The 18488-nt window shown below is 37.3% G+C and overlaps 1 protein-coding gene across 1 annotated transcript in view; it reads right to left on the reverse strand.

Annotated features, from left to right (window-relative positions):
• NEB (nebulin) overlaps positions 1-18488 on the reverse strand; it is a 239440-nt gene that overhangs the window by 144999 nt on the left and 75953 nt on the right. Inside the window, exons 44-58 of the mRNA XM_036744010.1 lie at positions 18264-18470; positions 15725-15829; positions 14734-14841; positions 13781-14092; positions 13435-13641; positions 10524-10628; positions 9497-9604; positions 8163-8474; positions 7345-7548; positions 5726-5830; positions 4483-4590; positions 3805-4116; positions 2974-3177; positions 1501-1605; positions 1290-1397 (exon numbers count right to left, since the gene is read on the reverse strand). Coding sequence (XP_036599905.1) covers positions 1290-1397; positions 1501-1605; positions 2974-3177; positions 3805-4116; positions 4483-4590; positions 5726-5830; positions 7345-7548; positions 8163-8474; positions 9497-9604; positions 10524-10628; positions 13435-13641; positions 13781-14092; positions 14734-14841; positions 15725-15829; positions 18264-18470 — 2610 coding nt within the window. The remainder of the gene's footprint in view (positions 1-1289; positions 1398-1500; positions 1606-2973; positions 3178-3804; positions 4117-4482; positions 4591-5725; positions 5831-7344; positions 7549-8162; positions 8475-9496; positions 9605-10523; positions 10629-13434; positions 13642-13780; positions 14093-14733; positions 14842-15724; positions 15830-18263; positions 18471-18488) is intronic.

Below are 18488 nucleotides of genomic sequence, written 5' to 3' on the forward strand. Positions count from 1 at the left end.
GGAAAAGGGAATGGCAAGAGTGAATTAAGATGCAGAAGTAACCATTCTAGCTTTCTTGGTTTTTCCTAGTTATATTCTCTACTTATAAGGCTGGAAGATATTCTAGCATTTCAAATGTTTCTAGAATTTTGAGCAAAACTATACAATGAAAGATTGATAAATTGGAGCAGGGTAGCTGGGATGGTAGAAGAACTAGACAACATATCATAGGAGGATTGGTTGAATGAACTGGGGATGTTTAACTTGAGTAAGAAAATTTGAGGATAGAGAGAGAAGAGAGATGATAGTTATCTTAATATATTTGAAGGGCTGTCATGAAGAGGAAGGATTGGATAGGTTCTGCTTGTTCACAGAGGTTAGAGTTCAGAGTTCTGGACAGAAGTGGAAAAGAGCTAGATTTTGGCTTGATGTCAGGAAAAACTTCCTCATGATTAATCATATCCAAAAATAAGATGGCCTGGTGCAAGAAGTGCTGGGTTTCCCCTTGCTGGTGGTCTTCCCCCCAAAAAAGGCTAGATGACATTTTGTTGGGTATGTAACAAAGGGGATTCTTGGTTGTTAATGGACTGGACTAGATGGCGATGATGTCACTTCTATGATTCTCTTCTCAGCCTCACCAGGTACAAGGGGAAACACACAATTGAGGGAAAGACTTTGAATAGGATAGTGTCTAACATTACTCTTGGCTCAGTAAAACACATAGACTTTCTGATAGGAACTACTACTAATAGGAACTTTGGAATAAACCCTACAACTCATTAGCAGCTTTTGGCAAATGCATTCTTCACATGGATAAGCCAAGGAAGTGCAGTCGGATATCTTTTTATTTTTTAAACCGCTGAAAATAAACATGGAAATATGGTTTTAGAGAATGTGTTTCTGGGTGGGGAACCTGCAGCCTCGAGGCCACATGCGGCCCTATAGGTGCTCAAGTGTGGCCCTTTGTCTGAATCCAAACTCCACAGAACAAATCCCCTTAATAAAAGGATTTGTTCTGTAAAACTGGGACTCAGTCAAAAAGCCACGCCCAATGACCTAGAAGGGCACATGTGGCCTCGAGGCCACAGGTTCCCACCCCTGCTTTAGATTGTTTACTTTTGGGCATGTAGATTTGGGTTTGAGGATTTCACTAAGCTTACTTACATTAAACTACTATCTGGAAAACATATTTCTAGAGCGATGTATTGTGAGAGCTTGGACTTCAACATGTATTTGCTAAGCTATAAATACAGGATATTGAGAAAATTTTGAGCTAAGTTGATGGTGGAACATTGCATGGATTTACTTACTTCACTGGCAATGTCTCTGGAGGCTTTAGCTGCCTGGATGGGGATGGCATCTACCCGCAGATCATAGCCTTTCTGCTTGGCTTCTTCTAGGCCAAGTTTATACAGTTTCTAAGATATTGATAGATAAGTTTAAGTTCATGTGAAAATAATATTTTTAAGAAAAACTCTTTTAATATTCAAAACATCAATGTAATGCAGTATAATCACTTACATCACTGTAATTAATTGTATTCTGCTTTGCAAGTAAAACTTCAGGGGTGTCTGGCATAATGTGGATGCTGGTTTTATCTTTATCCCATGCTTCTGTATAGAGGCGCTGAAACAAATACAAAGAAACACGATGTCATATTGAATCACAAGGATAATACAACAATGAACCAAGCTGCTAAAACCTTTTCCTTTTTATAAGTATAATATAATAGGCAGTATTAGCATTTGTAAGGTGTTCTAGCCTAGGGAGGGACAGTTAAGTTTCCATAAGAAAGATACTTTTAATGTTAAGTGAAGAAATTTAAAATAACCATACTTTTACCAAAGAAAAGACTTTTATACTTTACTTAGTAATGCTAGCTTTATGGATTTTTTTTTTTTGCTGTAACAGACAACTATAATATGTTCCTTTTTTTTCCCTCCACTCCTTTTATGAAGGACAACTCCTTCTCACCTTATTACTTTTCACTATTTTATGAGGGACACATTCCTTCCCATAGCAGGCTTGAGAACATGTGCTTAATCTAAGACAGGCCAGGTTGAAGATGAGAGTTGCAGTTTGTCAGTTCTGTATAGCTTGATGATCACAGGGGAAGCTACCTCAGGTACCACTAGAACAATCCACCACTTTGGTGAGTCCTACACCATAAACCTAGAGAGGCAAAGCAATCTTTCATGTTTTTCTCACCCTGAAATGCAATCGTCTGCCTCAGAAGAGTCTCAGCCCTCCACCTCAGGAACTGCAGGTACTTCTCTAAAAAATCTGTGCAAACTACTTCAAGTCAGAAGAAGCTGAGGTTCCTGGAGGCAGCTCTTCTTCCTTGCCCTGCATACACCCTTAGTAGCAGGCTGACTCATTGTCCTCATCACAACCACAATATTCACTCACAATTTTTCTCCTCTCTGTAATTACTATCAACTAAATACCTATTTAGGATGGCTAGATGGCACAGTCAATAGAGCACTGGGCTTGGCATCAGGAAGACTCATCTTCCTGAGTTCAAATCTGTACTCAGACACTTACTGGCAAGCCTAGGCAGGCCACTTAACCCTGTTTGTCTCGGTTTCCTTATCTGTAAAATGAGCCAAAAAAGGAAATGGCAAACCACTCCAATATCTTTGTCAAGAAAACCGAGCTGGACATGACTGAAAGGACTGAACAACTACAAATACCTATTTACCTATATGTTATTTGGGTATTTATAAGTAAAAATCAGGAGACTTTGGAGGAGCTCAGGAATACTCCAAAATTTTCCTCATTAAAATGAATGGAAATAGGATTTTCATTAAATGGATTTTATTGGGTCATGACCCCATATGGGATCGCAACCCACAATTCAAGAAGCGCTGAAGGGTCATAAGTGAAAAAAAGTTTAAGAAGCCCTTTATGGGTATGACAAGAGATAGGTATGTTGACATTTCTAGAAATTAAACAAAATAAAACTCCCCTCCTCCCCCAAATAAGAAGACTTACATGGTTCATTGTTATAGTGTTGTTCTTTGCCAAAACCATCGGTATGGAGTCCATAAGACTAGAAAATTTGAACTTTTCTGGGTGCTGACGATAGATGTGGTCACTCAAAATTGTACTAGCTCTCTTATTCTTTTCGTCCTCAAGGGAACCGCTGGGGCACCAGCCGACGCCTCTTAGCCATTGGAGATCTGACTTATACAGAATCTGAAATTTCAAATTAATAGCCAGTTAACATAAAAGTCACATCAATTTTGGGAGGGATGAATTTTTTTTTTTGGTTTGCTTATGTTTTCATTCTTATGCAGATTTTACTTGGAGAAGCTGTAGAATAAGCCATAGCTTATGTAAAGTGAAACATCAGATTACAGATATCACTCAAAAACACACATTCTTGCCCAAAAGTTCATACCAAAACCATCCTTAATTTTTATGCCTTTTTCTAAAGTGCCAACTGAAGGTTATTCTGAGTGTTTGTTGGATGGATAGTGGCTCCAGGAATTTCAGCTTGTGAAGAGAGGTGGTTGAGGTGTAGGTGAAGGAATATTGATTTGGGATTACAGGATCTGGTTTTGAATGCTAGCTCTGCTGTTTGTTACCTGTGTGTTCTGGGATGAGTTATGTAACTTCTTAGGGCCTCTGTTTCCATATCTATAACATGAGAGTTATCTCTAAAGTCCTTTCCAGCTCCAAATGCCATAATTCTATGAAAACTAGGGGCACTGAGCTAAGCTCTTAAGTACCGGCCCTACACTACAGTGAGGCAACAGTCATGGAAGATAAAAAATGAAGAGAAATGCTTTGCTACTGACCAATCAATAGCCTTAAACTTACATCGCTCTGAAGATCATATGTCTTCCTGGCATGGACGACATCATTCTGGTCAGGCAGGCACATCCATTGGTGCAGGGGGTGTTTGTAATCTATGTCACTGACGAGGGTCTGGCATTTCTTGGCCAACACAACCCCCAGCATGTCCACTGGGCTGCTGAACTTGGTCTTCCACTTCTCAAAGTCCTTTTTGTACTCTCTGTCACTCTGGATCTTGGCTACATGCATAGACCACATCATCTTGGGATCATCCTTTATGTCACGGGCTCCAATATGGTGGCCAAGCTGCTTCCGATAGCCTTCTTTGTATTTGTACTGGGGAGAAGCAAGGGGGAAAGCAAGTCAAAATTACCATCACCATCTGTGACAGATTACAGATAATATTAACTCCAATAGGTTATTCAGAAAGCTTGTGAATTTACTGATTTCACAAATTATTACAGGATATCCAAGTGTGAATTGAAATTTCAAATATGAATCAAATTCAAATGTGCAATTGTGTATATGTCAAACACTTGGCATGGACTGTTGTTCTTTCATATGATATTCCAGAATAATCAAGGCCTCTGTTTTAATAGGTTACGTTTTAACAGATTTGCTTTAAGCTCAGAAGTGATTTGAACAATTCGATTGAAATGTCAAAGGTAATCAAGCTGGTACAAAGCAAAAATGGGAACTTACTTCACTTGCAATCTCTCTGGATGCCTTGGCTGCTTTGATTGGTATAGCGTCGATAGGAAGGTCATACCCTTTCTTCTTCAGCTCCTCATAGCCTAATCGGTAGAGTTTCTATTGAGAGAGGAACAAAATTATTTTAACAAATTCCCTCCTGAAAAATCACTTACAGTCTGGTGGGGCCAAAGTGCTAAATATTTCCAGGTTCCAAGAAAATAACATGGATGAGACAGGGCACTCAAATGAAATTGGGAAATTAATGAATTCCATTTTTTAACATTCTTTTTTTTAAAATGAAAGCCATTGGGGCAGCTAGGTGGCGCAGCAAGTTGAGCACTGGCCCTGGAATCAGGAGGACCTGAGTTCAAATCCAGCCTTAGACACTTGACACACTTACTAGCTGTGTGACCTTGAGCAAGTCACTTAACCCCAATTGCCCTGCCTTCCACCCTCAAAAAAAAAAAAAGAAAGACATTGTGGTCAGCCATAGTATAGATCAATGAAGTATTATTTACTTTATTCATTTCAGCATTTTGTAAGAGGTCTTTGTCAGGAATCAAGAGGAATTGCATAAAAATTCCAAAAAAATCCTAAAACAATAATTGCAGAGGAAGAATCTGGTCACACAAGCTCTGAATACAACCAAAAGGATGCTGATATATAATACTTAATGTCAAGCAAAAAAAAGGTGACCACTTATGAAAGGAAAGAGACCTTTATCATTTTTGAAGAGTTAGATTTTGTTGTTGTTGCTTAAAGTATTCAGAAGAAAATTATGAATTCCAGTTTAGCAGCAAATTCTCACATCACTGACATATTTTAAATGCATGCTGGTCCTATATTCAGAGCATGGGAAGGAATTATTGATTTAGAATTTTCATGGTAGTCATATACTATAAACAAAAGATTTATTTGGACTTTGCTGAGATATTATATGTGCCCAAAGCTTGCTGGTCTACCATACTTTAGAATTTATATCATAGAAATCATCCTAAGAAAGTGATGTTTATAATTACGGATTTGGGGAAACGACACTGCAATTCCATGTAACCTTGCCTTCATGTACATCATTTGCAAGTGTCTGCTACTACTTAGAGAGTAGAAAGCCCAAAGTCTTAATATGGGGAATGAAATTAAAAAGCATTTTATTAATTAAAATAATTCAGATATTAAAAATAACTTGGAATTGACTAGCCTGGAAGCAACTTCAACGAACACTGGTAAAGCATATTTCCCAAGCTGAACTTACATCACTCGTGTTGATCAAATTTGCTTTTGCCAACATGATGTCAGGTGTATCAGGCATGATGTGGATCTGTGTCTTGTCTTTGTCCCAAGCTTCTCGATAGAGTCTCTAGAATGAGGAAGAAGAGATTTTTCCAATAAGAGCTAACAGAATATTAGGTAACTATATTAATTTGCCAGGGCAACCTAATGCACTAGAACTAAACATTATTGAGAGACACGCATTAGCAGAAAAGAGAGACATCATCTTTTCAATTTTAAACCATCGTTAACCCAGGACGATAAGAATACTGGACTCAGCATCAGGGGACCCAGGTTCAAGTTCCACCTCAGATACTGTGTGAGACCAGGCACGTCATTTAATCTCTATGAACTCAGTGGGTTGGGCTACATAACCTACATATTTTATTTGACCCTCATAACAACCCCCATGAGGAAAGTGCTATTATCGCCCCCATTTCACAGATGAACAAACAGAATGAATGTCTTGCCTGGGGCCAATAACTAGCACGTGTCAAGGCCACAGAACAAGTCTTTGTAATTTCCAAGCCAGTTTCCTAACTGCTATACTGTGTTGTCACTACTATGCTTGCTGTATAGGTTTAATATATGTTAATAATATATTAATATGTTAATATATGTATACAAAAATAGATTGAGTTGAATTGTAGCTAACTTTGGTCATTTAAAAAAATAACCAAAATATTTGATAGCCCTGGACTTGATCACCTAGTAAATTACCCCCACACTGTGATGTAGGTAGAAAGAATATTGGATCCAGAGTTAGGATATTTGGATTCTAGAACTAGCTCCTCCACTAACTAGCTATGTGACCAGAGGCAAGTCATTCAGCCTCATAGTATCCCAGGTAGCTACTTCAAACTGTAAGTCACATCATCGTTGCTGGATCTGCGCTGGTAGAAAAAGTTTATGCATCAGGTCCCTGTCTCTTAGTTTTTTCATGCACAAAATCAGGTCTAGATGGCCTTAGTCTAGATGAATCAGGTCCTTTCTATCCCTAGAATTGTTTAATCTCCATCTTTAACCTTTTCCTCCAGCTACAGAATCATAGTGTAGTCACTCAGCCTCCTCTGGTTACAAGGTTAGTCTCATGGCTCAGATATTTAAAAGAAATAAGGGATTTCCCTGCCTCCATCGAATGGAATCTGTATTGCTACCTTGCTATGTAAGGGTCAGAAAAATCAGCAACTATGTTGGAGGTGGGAATGGAAGCCATAAGTTCTGTGAAATTTGACTCAGATGAAATTTGTCTCTATTTTACTAAATCATATGCATGTAAGCCAACCGTAACGACTTAGAGTTATAATTATATCAGCTCCCCCACATTTTTCCCACTGCCCATGCTAAAGCATATTCAATGTCTCAGCATATCATTCAGTTCCTCAGAATTTAATCTAGGGTTTTATTACAGTCAATCTTCAAGGAAAAGTTGAGATATTCAATATTTTTCTCATTGTAGAAAAGTTGAGTAAGAAAAAAACCATGCCACGTTCAACCCACTTATTACGTGATTTAGCATGGGAAGGTGAGAACATCAGGAAAACATTCAAGTATAAAACAACAGTCTCTCTGATTATAATTCATCTCCTAATAGCAACTCACATCACTCCTGTTTTTGGCATTTGTCTTTGCCAAAACTATGTCCATGGCATCAGGAAGACTGGTGAATTTGTTTTTATCTGCTGGTTGCCGATATTTCTTTTCACTGATGATTTCTGAAGCCTTCTTGTTCTTTTCATCCTCCAAAGAACCCAGTGGGCTCCATCCTATCCCTCTGAGCCACTGGAGATCGGACTTGTAAACATTCTGTGGGAGGACAAATCAGATCCAACAAGAACATTTTTTCATTTGGAATATTTAACTTAACTTTTAGCATGTATCATAAAGCAAACATCACCAATAGTTAACTTGGGTTGATGTTGGAGGTTGTTTTTTTTTTTTTTTGCTTTCTCTACTACAGAATAACTAATCCTTCAAAATACAATGTTTTACCTAATAATTTTTTAGATTAATTTATTTATAGTTTTAGACATTAATTTCCACAAGATTTTGAGTTACAAAATTTCTTCCCATCTCTCCCCTATCCTCCACCCCAAGATGGCATGCATTCTGATTACCCCAATCCCCAGTCTGCCCTCCCTTCTATTACCCTGCTCCCCCTTTATTCCTTTCTCTCTTACTTTCTTGTAGGTCAAGATAGATTTCTATACCCCCATTGCCTGTATATCTTATTTCCCAGTTGCATGTAAAAACAATTTTTTTAATATTTGTTTTTAGAGCTTTGAGTTCCAAATTCTCTCCCTTCTTCTCTCCCCACCCACCCTCATTGAGAATGCAAGCAATTCAATATAGGTTATTCATGTTACCTAATAATTTAATAACAATAACATTTTAAAATATTTTAATGAAATGAAACTTACATCACTCTGTAGGTCATATACTCTTTTAGCTTGAATAATAGCAGTCTGATCTGGCAGACATGTCCAATGGTGTAGGGGATGCTTATAGTCTATATCACTGACTAAAGTCTGACATTTCTTGGCCAAAACTACTCCCAGCATGTCCACTGGGCTGCTGAACTTGGTCTTCCATTTCTCAAAGTCCTTCTTATATTCCCTCTCACTCTGCATTTTGGCTACATTCATGGATAGTACCAGTTTGGGGTCATCTTGAAGGCTGCGGAATCCAATATGGTGGCCTTGTTGTTTGCGGTAGCCTTCCTTGTATTTATACTGAAATTACAAGTAACACAATTTTTAAAAACTAACACAAAGAGAAGGCAAGCTAAATCAAATCTCTTAAGCCTACATATGTGTGAACGAAGCTCTCTTCTTCAACATTTAAGTAGGTGGAAATCTCTCTACACTGTTAGTAAGCCACATAAGTCTTATCTGTGGATATTTAGTAAGATAAATGGGACAGATGATCAAGGGAGATTATGGAGATAGTCAGAAGCATCTATTTTTCTGCCATAGCAAAACCTAACTAGAGACAGAGTGATATACTAGAAAGAAAAAAATAGAGCTTATTTAGATTTCAGCAAGGTGACCCAATGTCTCTCAAGGCATACTCATTGAAAAGACAGAAGCATTCATGCCAGATTACAGCATAATGGGGATCTATAACTTCCTGAAGAGAGTTTATTGGATCATTATCATTCTGAAGGTCTCCATTTACTGATAGGGGAAAATGAACATACCTCTAGGACAAGAGTTCTTAACTTGGAGCCTGTGAACTTTTTTTAACATGCTACTAATATTTCATTTTAACTTTTTATGCATTTAAACTTTTATGCATTTAAATCATTATTTTACAAAGAGGTACATAGACTTCACTAGACTTTCAAAGGGCATGACAAAAAAGGTTAAGAATACCTGCTGTAAGATTTTTTGGGGGTTCAATACCAGTTTCATGGAAGAAAAGCATGCTTTTCATAAATATTTGCAAATGGATTTGCAGTCTATATTTAATTTTTAGTTTGCAAAATATGGTTACTTGTTCAATATCTTTTATCGATCACTCAAATGAGGACACACAAGAAATGTATATCAAATGTACAGATGCCACAAAGCTTAAATAATAGCTAATATATTCGGTGTCAGAAACAAAGCACTTTAGAAAGCTGAATTCTAGATTTGAAAAATAGTCTTTCTTGATGTATTTTAAATAATCATTGTTAATAGCAACTGTTCATGTAAAAACCAATCATGATGTCAGACAGAGGTGACATAACAGCACCTGATATGCTACTTACGTCACTGGCAATGTCTCTTGAAGCTTTGGCCATCTGGACCGAAATTGCATCAGGTGGGAGGTCATAGCCTTTCTTTAATGCTTCTTCCCATCCAAGTTTATACAGTTTCTAAAATTAAAAGGATTTTTATTATATTCCCATTGATTTTTGGTAGATCTTTAAAACAGAAATATAATCGAAGAGGGCATGGCCACATTCTAATCTTTTATAATTTGGAGACATAGGAAAAAAGACAACCTTGGCATTTCTTAAAAGCCTTTTTTTTGTGATTTCAACAGTCAGTATACATTTTCATTTTATTTCCAATTATATCATCCAGTGTTATCTGTGCTTGAAAGGCATTTTATAGTCACAGGACACCTTTATAACCTACAATTACATACACTTATATATGTACTTGTTGTCTTCCCAAATAGAATGTAAACTCTTTGAAAACAATGACTCTTGGATTGCGTGTGTGTGTCTGTGTGTCTGTGTGTCTGTGTGTCTGTGTGTGTGTGTGATTTTATCCCACCTGGAACAATGCTTGCACATAGGAGGCATTTAATAAATATTTGTTCTGACTAGGTCATTGGTGAGTATGCCAAAATATTCCATTATTGACATTGGGGTTTTAGGACTGGAAATAGCCAAGTGTGAAATTAGAATCTCTGAGAGCCACGAGACAGCTCGTCATGTTTGACTGTGTCCATTATTGGAGTGGGAAGAAAAAGGATAATTTAAGGTACTTTTCCTCCTATTGCTGAGCATTTTCTCAGTCCAGGCTTTGGACACAGAGGTTAGGGTATGACCAGGCCAAGTGACACACATGATAAATTGATAGCAAAAAATTTCCTTTTTTGAGGGCAGTCAAATTCATTTATGGGAGATGTATGTGAGTGTTGTAGCAATAATTGGATTGAACTTGTTGAGCACTCTACTTTTCCTTCTATGTTTCTAAAGTATGTTCTCTATTAAATTAATATTTTTGACCAAGCCTAAAAAGAAATTTTTATACTTAACATTAAGCAGCTTTAAATATCTTTACCTGACTAAATAATGTCTGGTTCTGCTTGGCCTGTAGAATATCTGGTGTATCTGGCATAACATGAATCTGAGTCTTGTCTTTGTTCCAATCAACAGTATATAAATACTAAGGAGAAATAGAACAGGTAAGTCATTAGAAAAATCATATAGGGTGGGGAAGAAATGTCCTTTTTTTAAAAAAAAATTCCAAAAGTAAAGGAAATGTCAATATTGCTTCTATTTTCTCAACCAATGTCTTCAGACTAGGAAGTCTAGAACAACTTGGTTAACAGGGAAATGAAATCTTAGATAGGCGAGGAAATGATAAGAGAGTATCTAGGGTGCCTTCAACACATTCAAATGACCTAGCCCAGATGAACTACATTCCAGGATACTGAAAGACCTTGTGGATATGATTGACAATCCACTGTCACTAATCTTGGAGAAATCATATAGAAAAGGAAAAGTAGCACAAAACTGAAGATGGGCAAGTCCCAGTTTTCAAAAAGAAGAAAATGGATTTCTTATATGGTAACTTAGAAAGTCTGTCTTATATCCCTGGCAAAGTTCTAGAGTACTTTAATAAAGGATAGTTTGTGAATGTTTAGGGAGGTGATGATGAGCAGTACAAACTATCATGAGTTCATTGAGAAGGAGGAAGGGGGAGAGAAAAAGAAAGGGGAAGGGGCAGGGGAGAGAGAGAGAGAGAGAGAGAGAGAGAGAGAGAGAGAGAGAGAGAGAGAGAGAGAGAGAGAAAGTTGGTATAATGGATAGAGTGTTACACCTGGAATCAGGAAGAGATGAGTTTGAACACTGCCTCAGACAGTTATTAGCTAAATGAGATTAGGCAAATACTTTAATCTCTCTTGGACAAAGGTTTTTGGAGAGAGGAAGCAAGGAATAGTAGATAGAAACTGGATTTGGAATCAGGGTTCAAATGCCACCTCAGATACTTATAAATCCTGTGACTTTAAGCCAGTCACTTAACCTCTTTGGGCCTCAATTTACTCATCTATAAAATAAGGGAGTTGAGTTTGATGACTTCTAAAGGTCTCTTCTAGTTTGAAACCTATGACTCTATAAACCCATTATCTTAGAACAAGCCAAGCTCATTGCCTTTTTGGGCAGGATTACTAGAAATATATTAGGAGTGATATCTTGGATATTATATATTCAGATTTTAGCAAGGGTTTTAACAAAGGATCTCATGGTATCCTTACAGACACAATGAAAAGATAGGGGCTAGATTATAGCAACATTTGGTGGTTTGGGAACAGGTTGAATGACCTGACCCAAATAGTAATGATTAATAAATTGGTGTTAACTTAGAAAGCAGTCTATATTGCAGTATCAAAAGGCTCCATATTTTGTTCTATTTTATCCAAGATTTGAGTAAATGGTTTAGAGAAAATTATGGAAAGTATGTCTTATTTAATTTTTGGATGATTCAAGGTTGAGGCAGGCAGTTAGTTGGATGACAGAACTGAGATCTCAAAAATTGCAACAGTCTAGAATGAGGAGCTAAATATAATAAAATGAAATTTAATAGGAATGAAAATAAAGTCCTGTGTATTTTTTTTAAAAATTAATATAAGATGGGGAAAACCATATTAAAAAAGATGTTGAGTTTTTAGTGGATTGCAAACTCAACGATGTGACATAGCAACCCAAAAGCCTATTTTATTCTTAGGTTGCTATATAGAAACAAACTATTCAAAATGGTAAAGGCTATTCTACAATTTTACTCTACTGAGATCACAGGTGTAATATTGTGTTTAGTTCTTTGTGTTTCATTTTAAGGACATCAACAAGTCAGAACTCATTCCAAGTAGGGTGACCAAGATGATAAGGGGATCCCAAACCATGCCATAGGAAGATTGGTTGAAGGAATTGGGAATATTTAACCTGTAGAAGAGAAGACTTGGGGATAGAAGGATAGGATATATTATAGTTGTTTTTAAATAGTGGAATAGATATTATATAGAAGAGTGAGCAAATTCGTCTTACTTGGTTACAAAGGTCAAGACTAGGAATAATAAGCAGAATTTGAAGAAAGGTAGATTTTGGCTGGTAAGGAATAACTTCCCAACAATTAGATGTGCCCACAAGTGGAATGATATATTGCTGAAATTAATGAGCTTCCCATCTCTAGGGGTCTTCAGATAGAAGCTTGGAATCCAGTCTTCCATTTGAGGAGATTTCTGCTCAGGTATTTTATTAGATGAATTCTGAAGTCTCTTCAACTTTGATATCCTGTGATTGTACGTATTATGCCTACTTGAGTAGAGTTATTTATTAATGTGTTGAGTCAATACTATTATAGAAAATGAATAAGCAGTTTTTAAAAATGTACTCAGGAACAACCCAAAACAAAATTGAGATTCCTCAAGCAATTCTTCAAATGTGACTAGATAATTGCCCTAAAATGTGAAAGAGAAGCAAATAAAACATGGAAATGCAAAATGCAGAGCAAAAGCACCAGTCCAAATGTACATGGAATTTCAAAAAAATTGATAATAATCAGAGATACTTTGAAATTTCATTGAGGGCAAGACTAGATGACAGGGGAAAAGGTATTATAATGACTGACCACCAATCAGATTTCTCTGCCTTGTATTCCCTAACAATATCTCCCTCGCCCTCCAACCTTATGCCAACCTACCACACATTTTGGAGTTTTGTGAGGAAGAATAAGAAGACAGGAAATTTTTAAAGGAGAAAAAGAAAAATGATATAGGAAAGAAGAAAAGAGAAGATAGGAGGAGAAGAAAAGAAAAGGCAAAAGTATTCTGGAGTGATTTTCAATTCTTCAGAAATGGGAGAATGATATTAACGACTCCAAATGAAGAACTAGAGCCGTGTCAATCGTCCCTCCCTTTCCACACCAGTCTGGGGGCAAGAAGTTCATTCAGAATGAATGACATATATTTTACCTTATTCATGGTGTGTGCATTCTGTTTGGCAAGCACCATGTCCATAGAGTCACTCTGTTTCTTGAATTCAAAGTTGCTAGGGTGCTGACGGTAGTTCCTGTCACTTGCATATTCAGTAGCTTTCTTAGCCTTCTCCACTTCCAGAGAACCAGCTGGACTCCAGCCAAGGCCTTTGTACCATTCATTGTAGTCCTGTTTATATTCATTCTATAAAGAGAAGAAGCAAATTCTACCTTACCTTACCCACTCTTTGCTGGGAGGATTTGTCTGCTGGAAAAGAAAAATGCAATCTCTTTTCCCTTATTGAGAACATCAAGTACCAACCCAAAAGGCAACACAGGCTTACATCACTTTGAATGCGATTCATATTCCTGGACAATTCAATATTCATTGCATCAGGAAGGAGGATGTACTTGTGAATCAGGTGCTTGTAGTCAGTGTTGCTTATGTTGGCCTGGGCATCCCTGGCTGCTACAACACTGAGCATGTCAGCGGGAGTGTGGTAGCTGGTCTTGGTATTCTCATAGTTTTTCTTGTATTCCCGTTCAGATTGCATTTTAGCCACTTGCATGTAGTGGACTAGTTTGGGGTCATCTTGAACATTGCGGAAACCAACCATCTTTCCCTTTTCTTTTTCATAATTATATTTGTATTTATACTGTGAAGAAAATAAGAAGATGCATGTCAAAGAACTTCTCCTTGAGTAAAAATCAAGGCAAAAAAAAGGATATTAGTGCTGATTCACATGATTATGGATTTAGGTTTGATATCATCTAGTCCAGTCCCCACACTCCCATACACACACATTTTACACATAGAAAAACTGAGGTTTTTAGAGATTATATGACTATTCAAACTCAGGTCCTCTGACTCCAAGTGCAGGTTTCTTTCTACTCTACATAATGACTCCCATGCATAAAAGAACAGTGGGGTTTGTCCAACTCACTGTTGTTCTAAAAAATCTTAATCACTCAGCACAAGTGAAATGATGGGCAAGGACCTTGTTCTTGGGGAATGGGACATCATAATATTATGAAATTGCCTTTATGGGCCTCATAGAATACAACAAGTTTCTTTAAATATACAATGAACTTCATTTATTGACTAGTATTATTAGACCAAATTATAGAAAGACTACAAGAGAGGACTTTGGTATATCGATTGACAAGGAGGGCTCAGGACTAATCTAATGCTCTTGTCGGGAGGTACATTGTCTCTTATGTTTCTAGAAGTCAACCTTGATGAAGTGTGCTTGCATGGGAAACAAAAGTCCAGGTGATTGTTTCTGTTCAGACTTACATCACTAGCGATATCTCTAGAAGCTTTGGCAGCAGTGATAGGAATTGCATCGGTTCTGAGATCATATCCCTTTTTCCTTGCCTCTTCCAAGGAAAGTTTGTATATTTTCTGTAAAGAGAAACATAAGGACACAAAAGGAGTATTGGTGGTTGGATTGGAAACCAGGTCTTCTGCCAAGCTAATTCTCTCTACTTACCATATTGATGTCATAAATCAAAGTGAAAATTAAAGAACAGAGAGAGCAAGATATTTTCAGAGATACCTCAAACCAAGCTCATAATGTTTTAATTGGTTCTTTTAAATATGTGCAATTCTAAGAACATCAACCCTGTAAGAGCAATCTCAAGCAATGAAGAGTTTTCTGGGAGAGAAAAATTATATACTAATTCCAGTTAGACAAAGAAAAGAAAAAGATTACAACACCCAATACTATGACTAGTATAACGTACAGTATGATATTTCCTCATCCTAGGCTCTAATAATGGTTCTACCTTTCTTCCTCATCTGGGAATTTCACACAGGTGAGTTTCCCCAAACTCAAAAGAAATAAAAGCTCAGGCTTATACCTCCTCTCCTCCCTTATCCCTCTCTTCCTGCCAGTGTTTCTTTCTAGTCTTGAAGGAAATGCAGCCACAGACCTATTGTAGCATGCTGGAATGCTGCCACTCCTTCATAGTTTTAGACCTCTGAATATCTAGGTCCCACCCCATCAACCATCCTGTTTCTAAATTACAAAGAGAGTACGAACACAGGATGAGAAAGCACAGGGCTTTCGATTTCATGACTGGAATGCCACCATTATTTTCATTAGACACAAAAGTCTGTACTGTGAGCTGAATATCTCCCTTTGGTTTTATATCTTCATAGTATCACCTGAACATAGTACCATGCATATAATAGATGCTCAATAAATATTTGCTTATCCAATGAATGAAAGAATGGATTCTAGTGGGAAAGATAGGGAAACTATGGCAGGGACACATATACTTACATCACTCATGTTAATTGCATTTGCTTTTGCCAAAACAATCTGAGGGTGATCAGGCATGATGTGAACTTTGGTCTTATCTGCTTCCCAAGCTTGTTTGTAGAGATGCTAGAAAATCCAAAAATAGTGAAGTTAGAACCAAAACATCTCTTAGAGAAAATGGATCAATGCAGTAACAAACCATACTTCCATAAAACATGATTTGCACTTCCTGAAATAGATCTGATGGATTCAAGATGTAAAATAAATCATAACATTTTGGACATGTCCAATGTGAGAATTTGCCTTTCTTGACTATGTACATTTGTTACAAGGGTTCTCTCTCTCCCTTTCTGTCCCTCTTTCTCTCTTTCCTACCCTTTCTCTCTCTCCTCCTTCCTTCCTTCTTTTGTTTTGTTTAATCAGAGAGGAGGGAGGAGGGAGAAAGTAGAGAAAATTTAATGTTTAATTTAAAAAATAGTAAAGTAAAATTTAAAAACCCTGTCTAGAAATTTCACATTGTTTATCCATATACAGTAACTGCTGTTTCAAGAACTTAATTTTAAGGAAACAATTGAATTAGCTCTGTTGAAGTGAAAAGATGAATAGACCTAAACTAGATCAGGAAGTAAGGAACCTCATTCCAGCTATGGCACTAACTGATGATCTTACTTTTAGTTTATCACTTCACTCCTCTGGGTCTCAATTTCCTTTTCTATAAAATGAGGGGGTTGGTTTAGATCTCAAATATCTCATATAGTGCTAACCTTCCTTTTCTAGTCCCTGTGTCATATCCCAAAAATGCAACCACTAATGATGTGAAACATGCTTAATGAGACCTTTTGCTGATCTATGGGAAGGATCTCCTAGTCCTTTTTAGAGTTTCTAGTCTTGAAATAGGAATAGAAGTCTGAATATTACCTATTAGGCCAATGTTCTTCTAAGAGATACAATTTAAATTTTCTGGTCTAAAAAGGATCACTATTCCATAGAATTGAAAGAGGAGGTAATGAGGTAATAAGGTATGTCTCTAGGTTCTAGAATGGCCCCTCACCTGAGTGTCCTGGGGGTGTTTTGGTATGGCCATAGGGTTCCCTAGGTTGTGACTATATCATGGCAGTTCAGTTGGTAAGGGCCTGGCCACAGCATGCCAATATCTGCACATGCCATAGGGTGCATTGGTTCTACCTCACAAACTGGCACTCAGCCCCTATGGCAATAAGTCAGTTCCAGTTTATGCAGGGTTGGTATGGCTGTTTGTCCTTCATGCTTAAAGAGGACCAAAATGACATCACTATGTTGGGGTTTAAGGCACAGTGTGTCTGACTGTGGCTGATCAAACCACTACAAGCTCTGAAAGCTCTACCACAGGTTGGGCACAAATAGTCCACACGAACATTTGTAGTGGAGATGTCTCTAAGTATGCACATCTCACTTTTTTTTCATTACCTGTGGTTCTTTAGGAATTTTCTTGCATCAGTAATGTGGAGGATTTACACACAGGTCACTGCTATTTCCCAAACTTAATTAACTGTGATTGAGACCTGCTCACCAAGTTGAAGAACTGCTATAGTTTTAAAAGCATCAAGACTTTTAGAACAACCTGTGTATAACATGTTTATCCAGAAATATATGTATTTATATAGAGATACATATGAAACAATGATTAGCTTTGTGGATAACACAGAAGTAGTACAGATCAACAAGCACAGGATATGCTTAATAGCTCCCATTTTAGTTTTCAAAAACTAAAATGTTGAAATTCAATCATTTTAAATATTCAGCTTCCATTGTTTTTTTCACCAAATCAAGAGACATCAGATCCCTGCTAGATCTATGTAAATACATATCTAGAGATACATATTTTATGCAATCGAAATAACAGATAGTGTGGATAAGTTGCAATCTTTACTAATGGAGGGAATACCATATCCATAATCTCCCAGAGTCATTGAATCACAGAATTCCTTAGTTGGAAGGGACCTCACTGGCAACTAGTCCAACCCGTATCTGAACAAAATTCCCCTCTACCACATATCTCCCCTGAAAGAATGGAAGTTCCTTAAGGGCAAGGACTGGTTTATTTTTGTCTTTGTATCTCCAATGTACTAAATAAAAATTGGTTGATGGATTGATACATGACAAATGACTTTTCAGCCATTGCTTGAACACAATTATCTCCTTTAGGACAGCCCTCTTTGTTAGTTTTTCCCTACATGCCCCCGATATCTGACTTACTGCAATGCCCGCCCATTAGCCCTAGTCTCCCTGAATTATTTAAGCATATAATAACAATACCTGAAGTGTTCACAGCTTTGTGATTTACCCTGCACTTTCACACCCTTTATTTTGTAGGGTTCTTACAACTCTGTGAGGTATGGTATTGTTATGATCATTTTTCTGGGAAAGAAACTGAGGCTCAGAGAACCCAAATGACTTCCTCAGTGTCACCTTGCTGGAAGCATAGAGAGCTAGTGATCGATCAGTACCAGCTTTTCTGACTCCTAGTTCTATGTCCTTCCACCTCCCTTTCAATAACTAAATTGTCGAAATATTTACTTACTTCGTTCATAATTTTTGCATTATTCTGTGCTAGGACCATGCTCATCGAGTCCATCAAAGTAGAATACTTCAAGGTGTCTGGATGCTGGCGGTACTTCTTTTCACTGATGATCTCCATGGCTTTCTTGTTTTTCTCAGCTTCCAGTGAGCCTAGGGGCAGCCATCCGATACCTTTCATGAAGTCATCATAGTCTGCTTTGTACTGATTCTTCAAAAATAAAAAGGG

This window comes from Trichosurus vulpecula, chromosome 2 (assembly GCF_011100635.1).
Source record: "Trichosurus vulpecula isolate mTriVul1 chromosome 2, mTriVul1.pri, whole genome shotgun sequence".
Lineage (NCBI taxonomy): Eukaryota > Metazoa > Chordata > Mammalia > Diprotodontia > Phalangeridae > Trichosurus > Trichosurus vulpecula.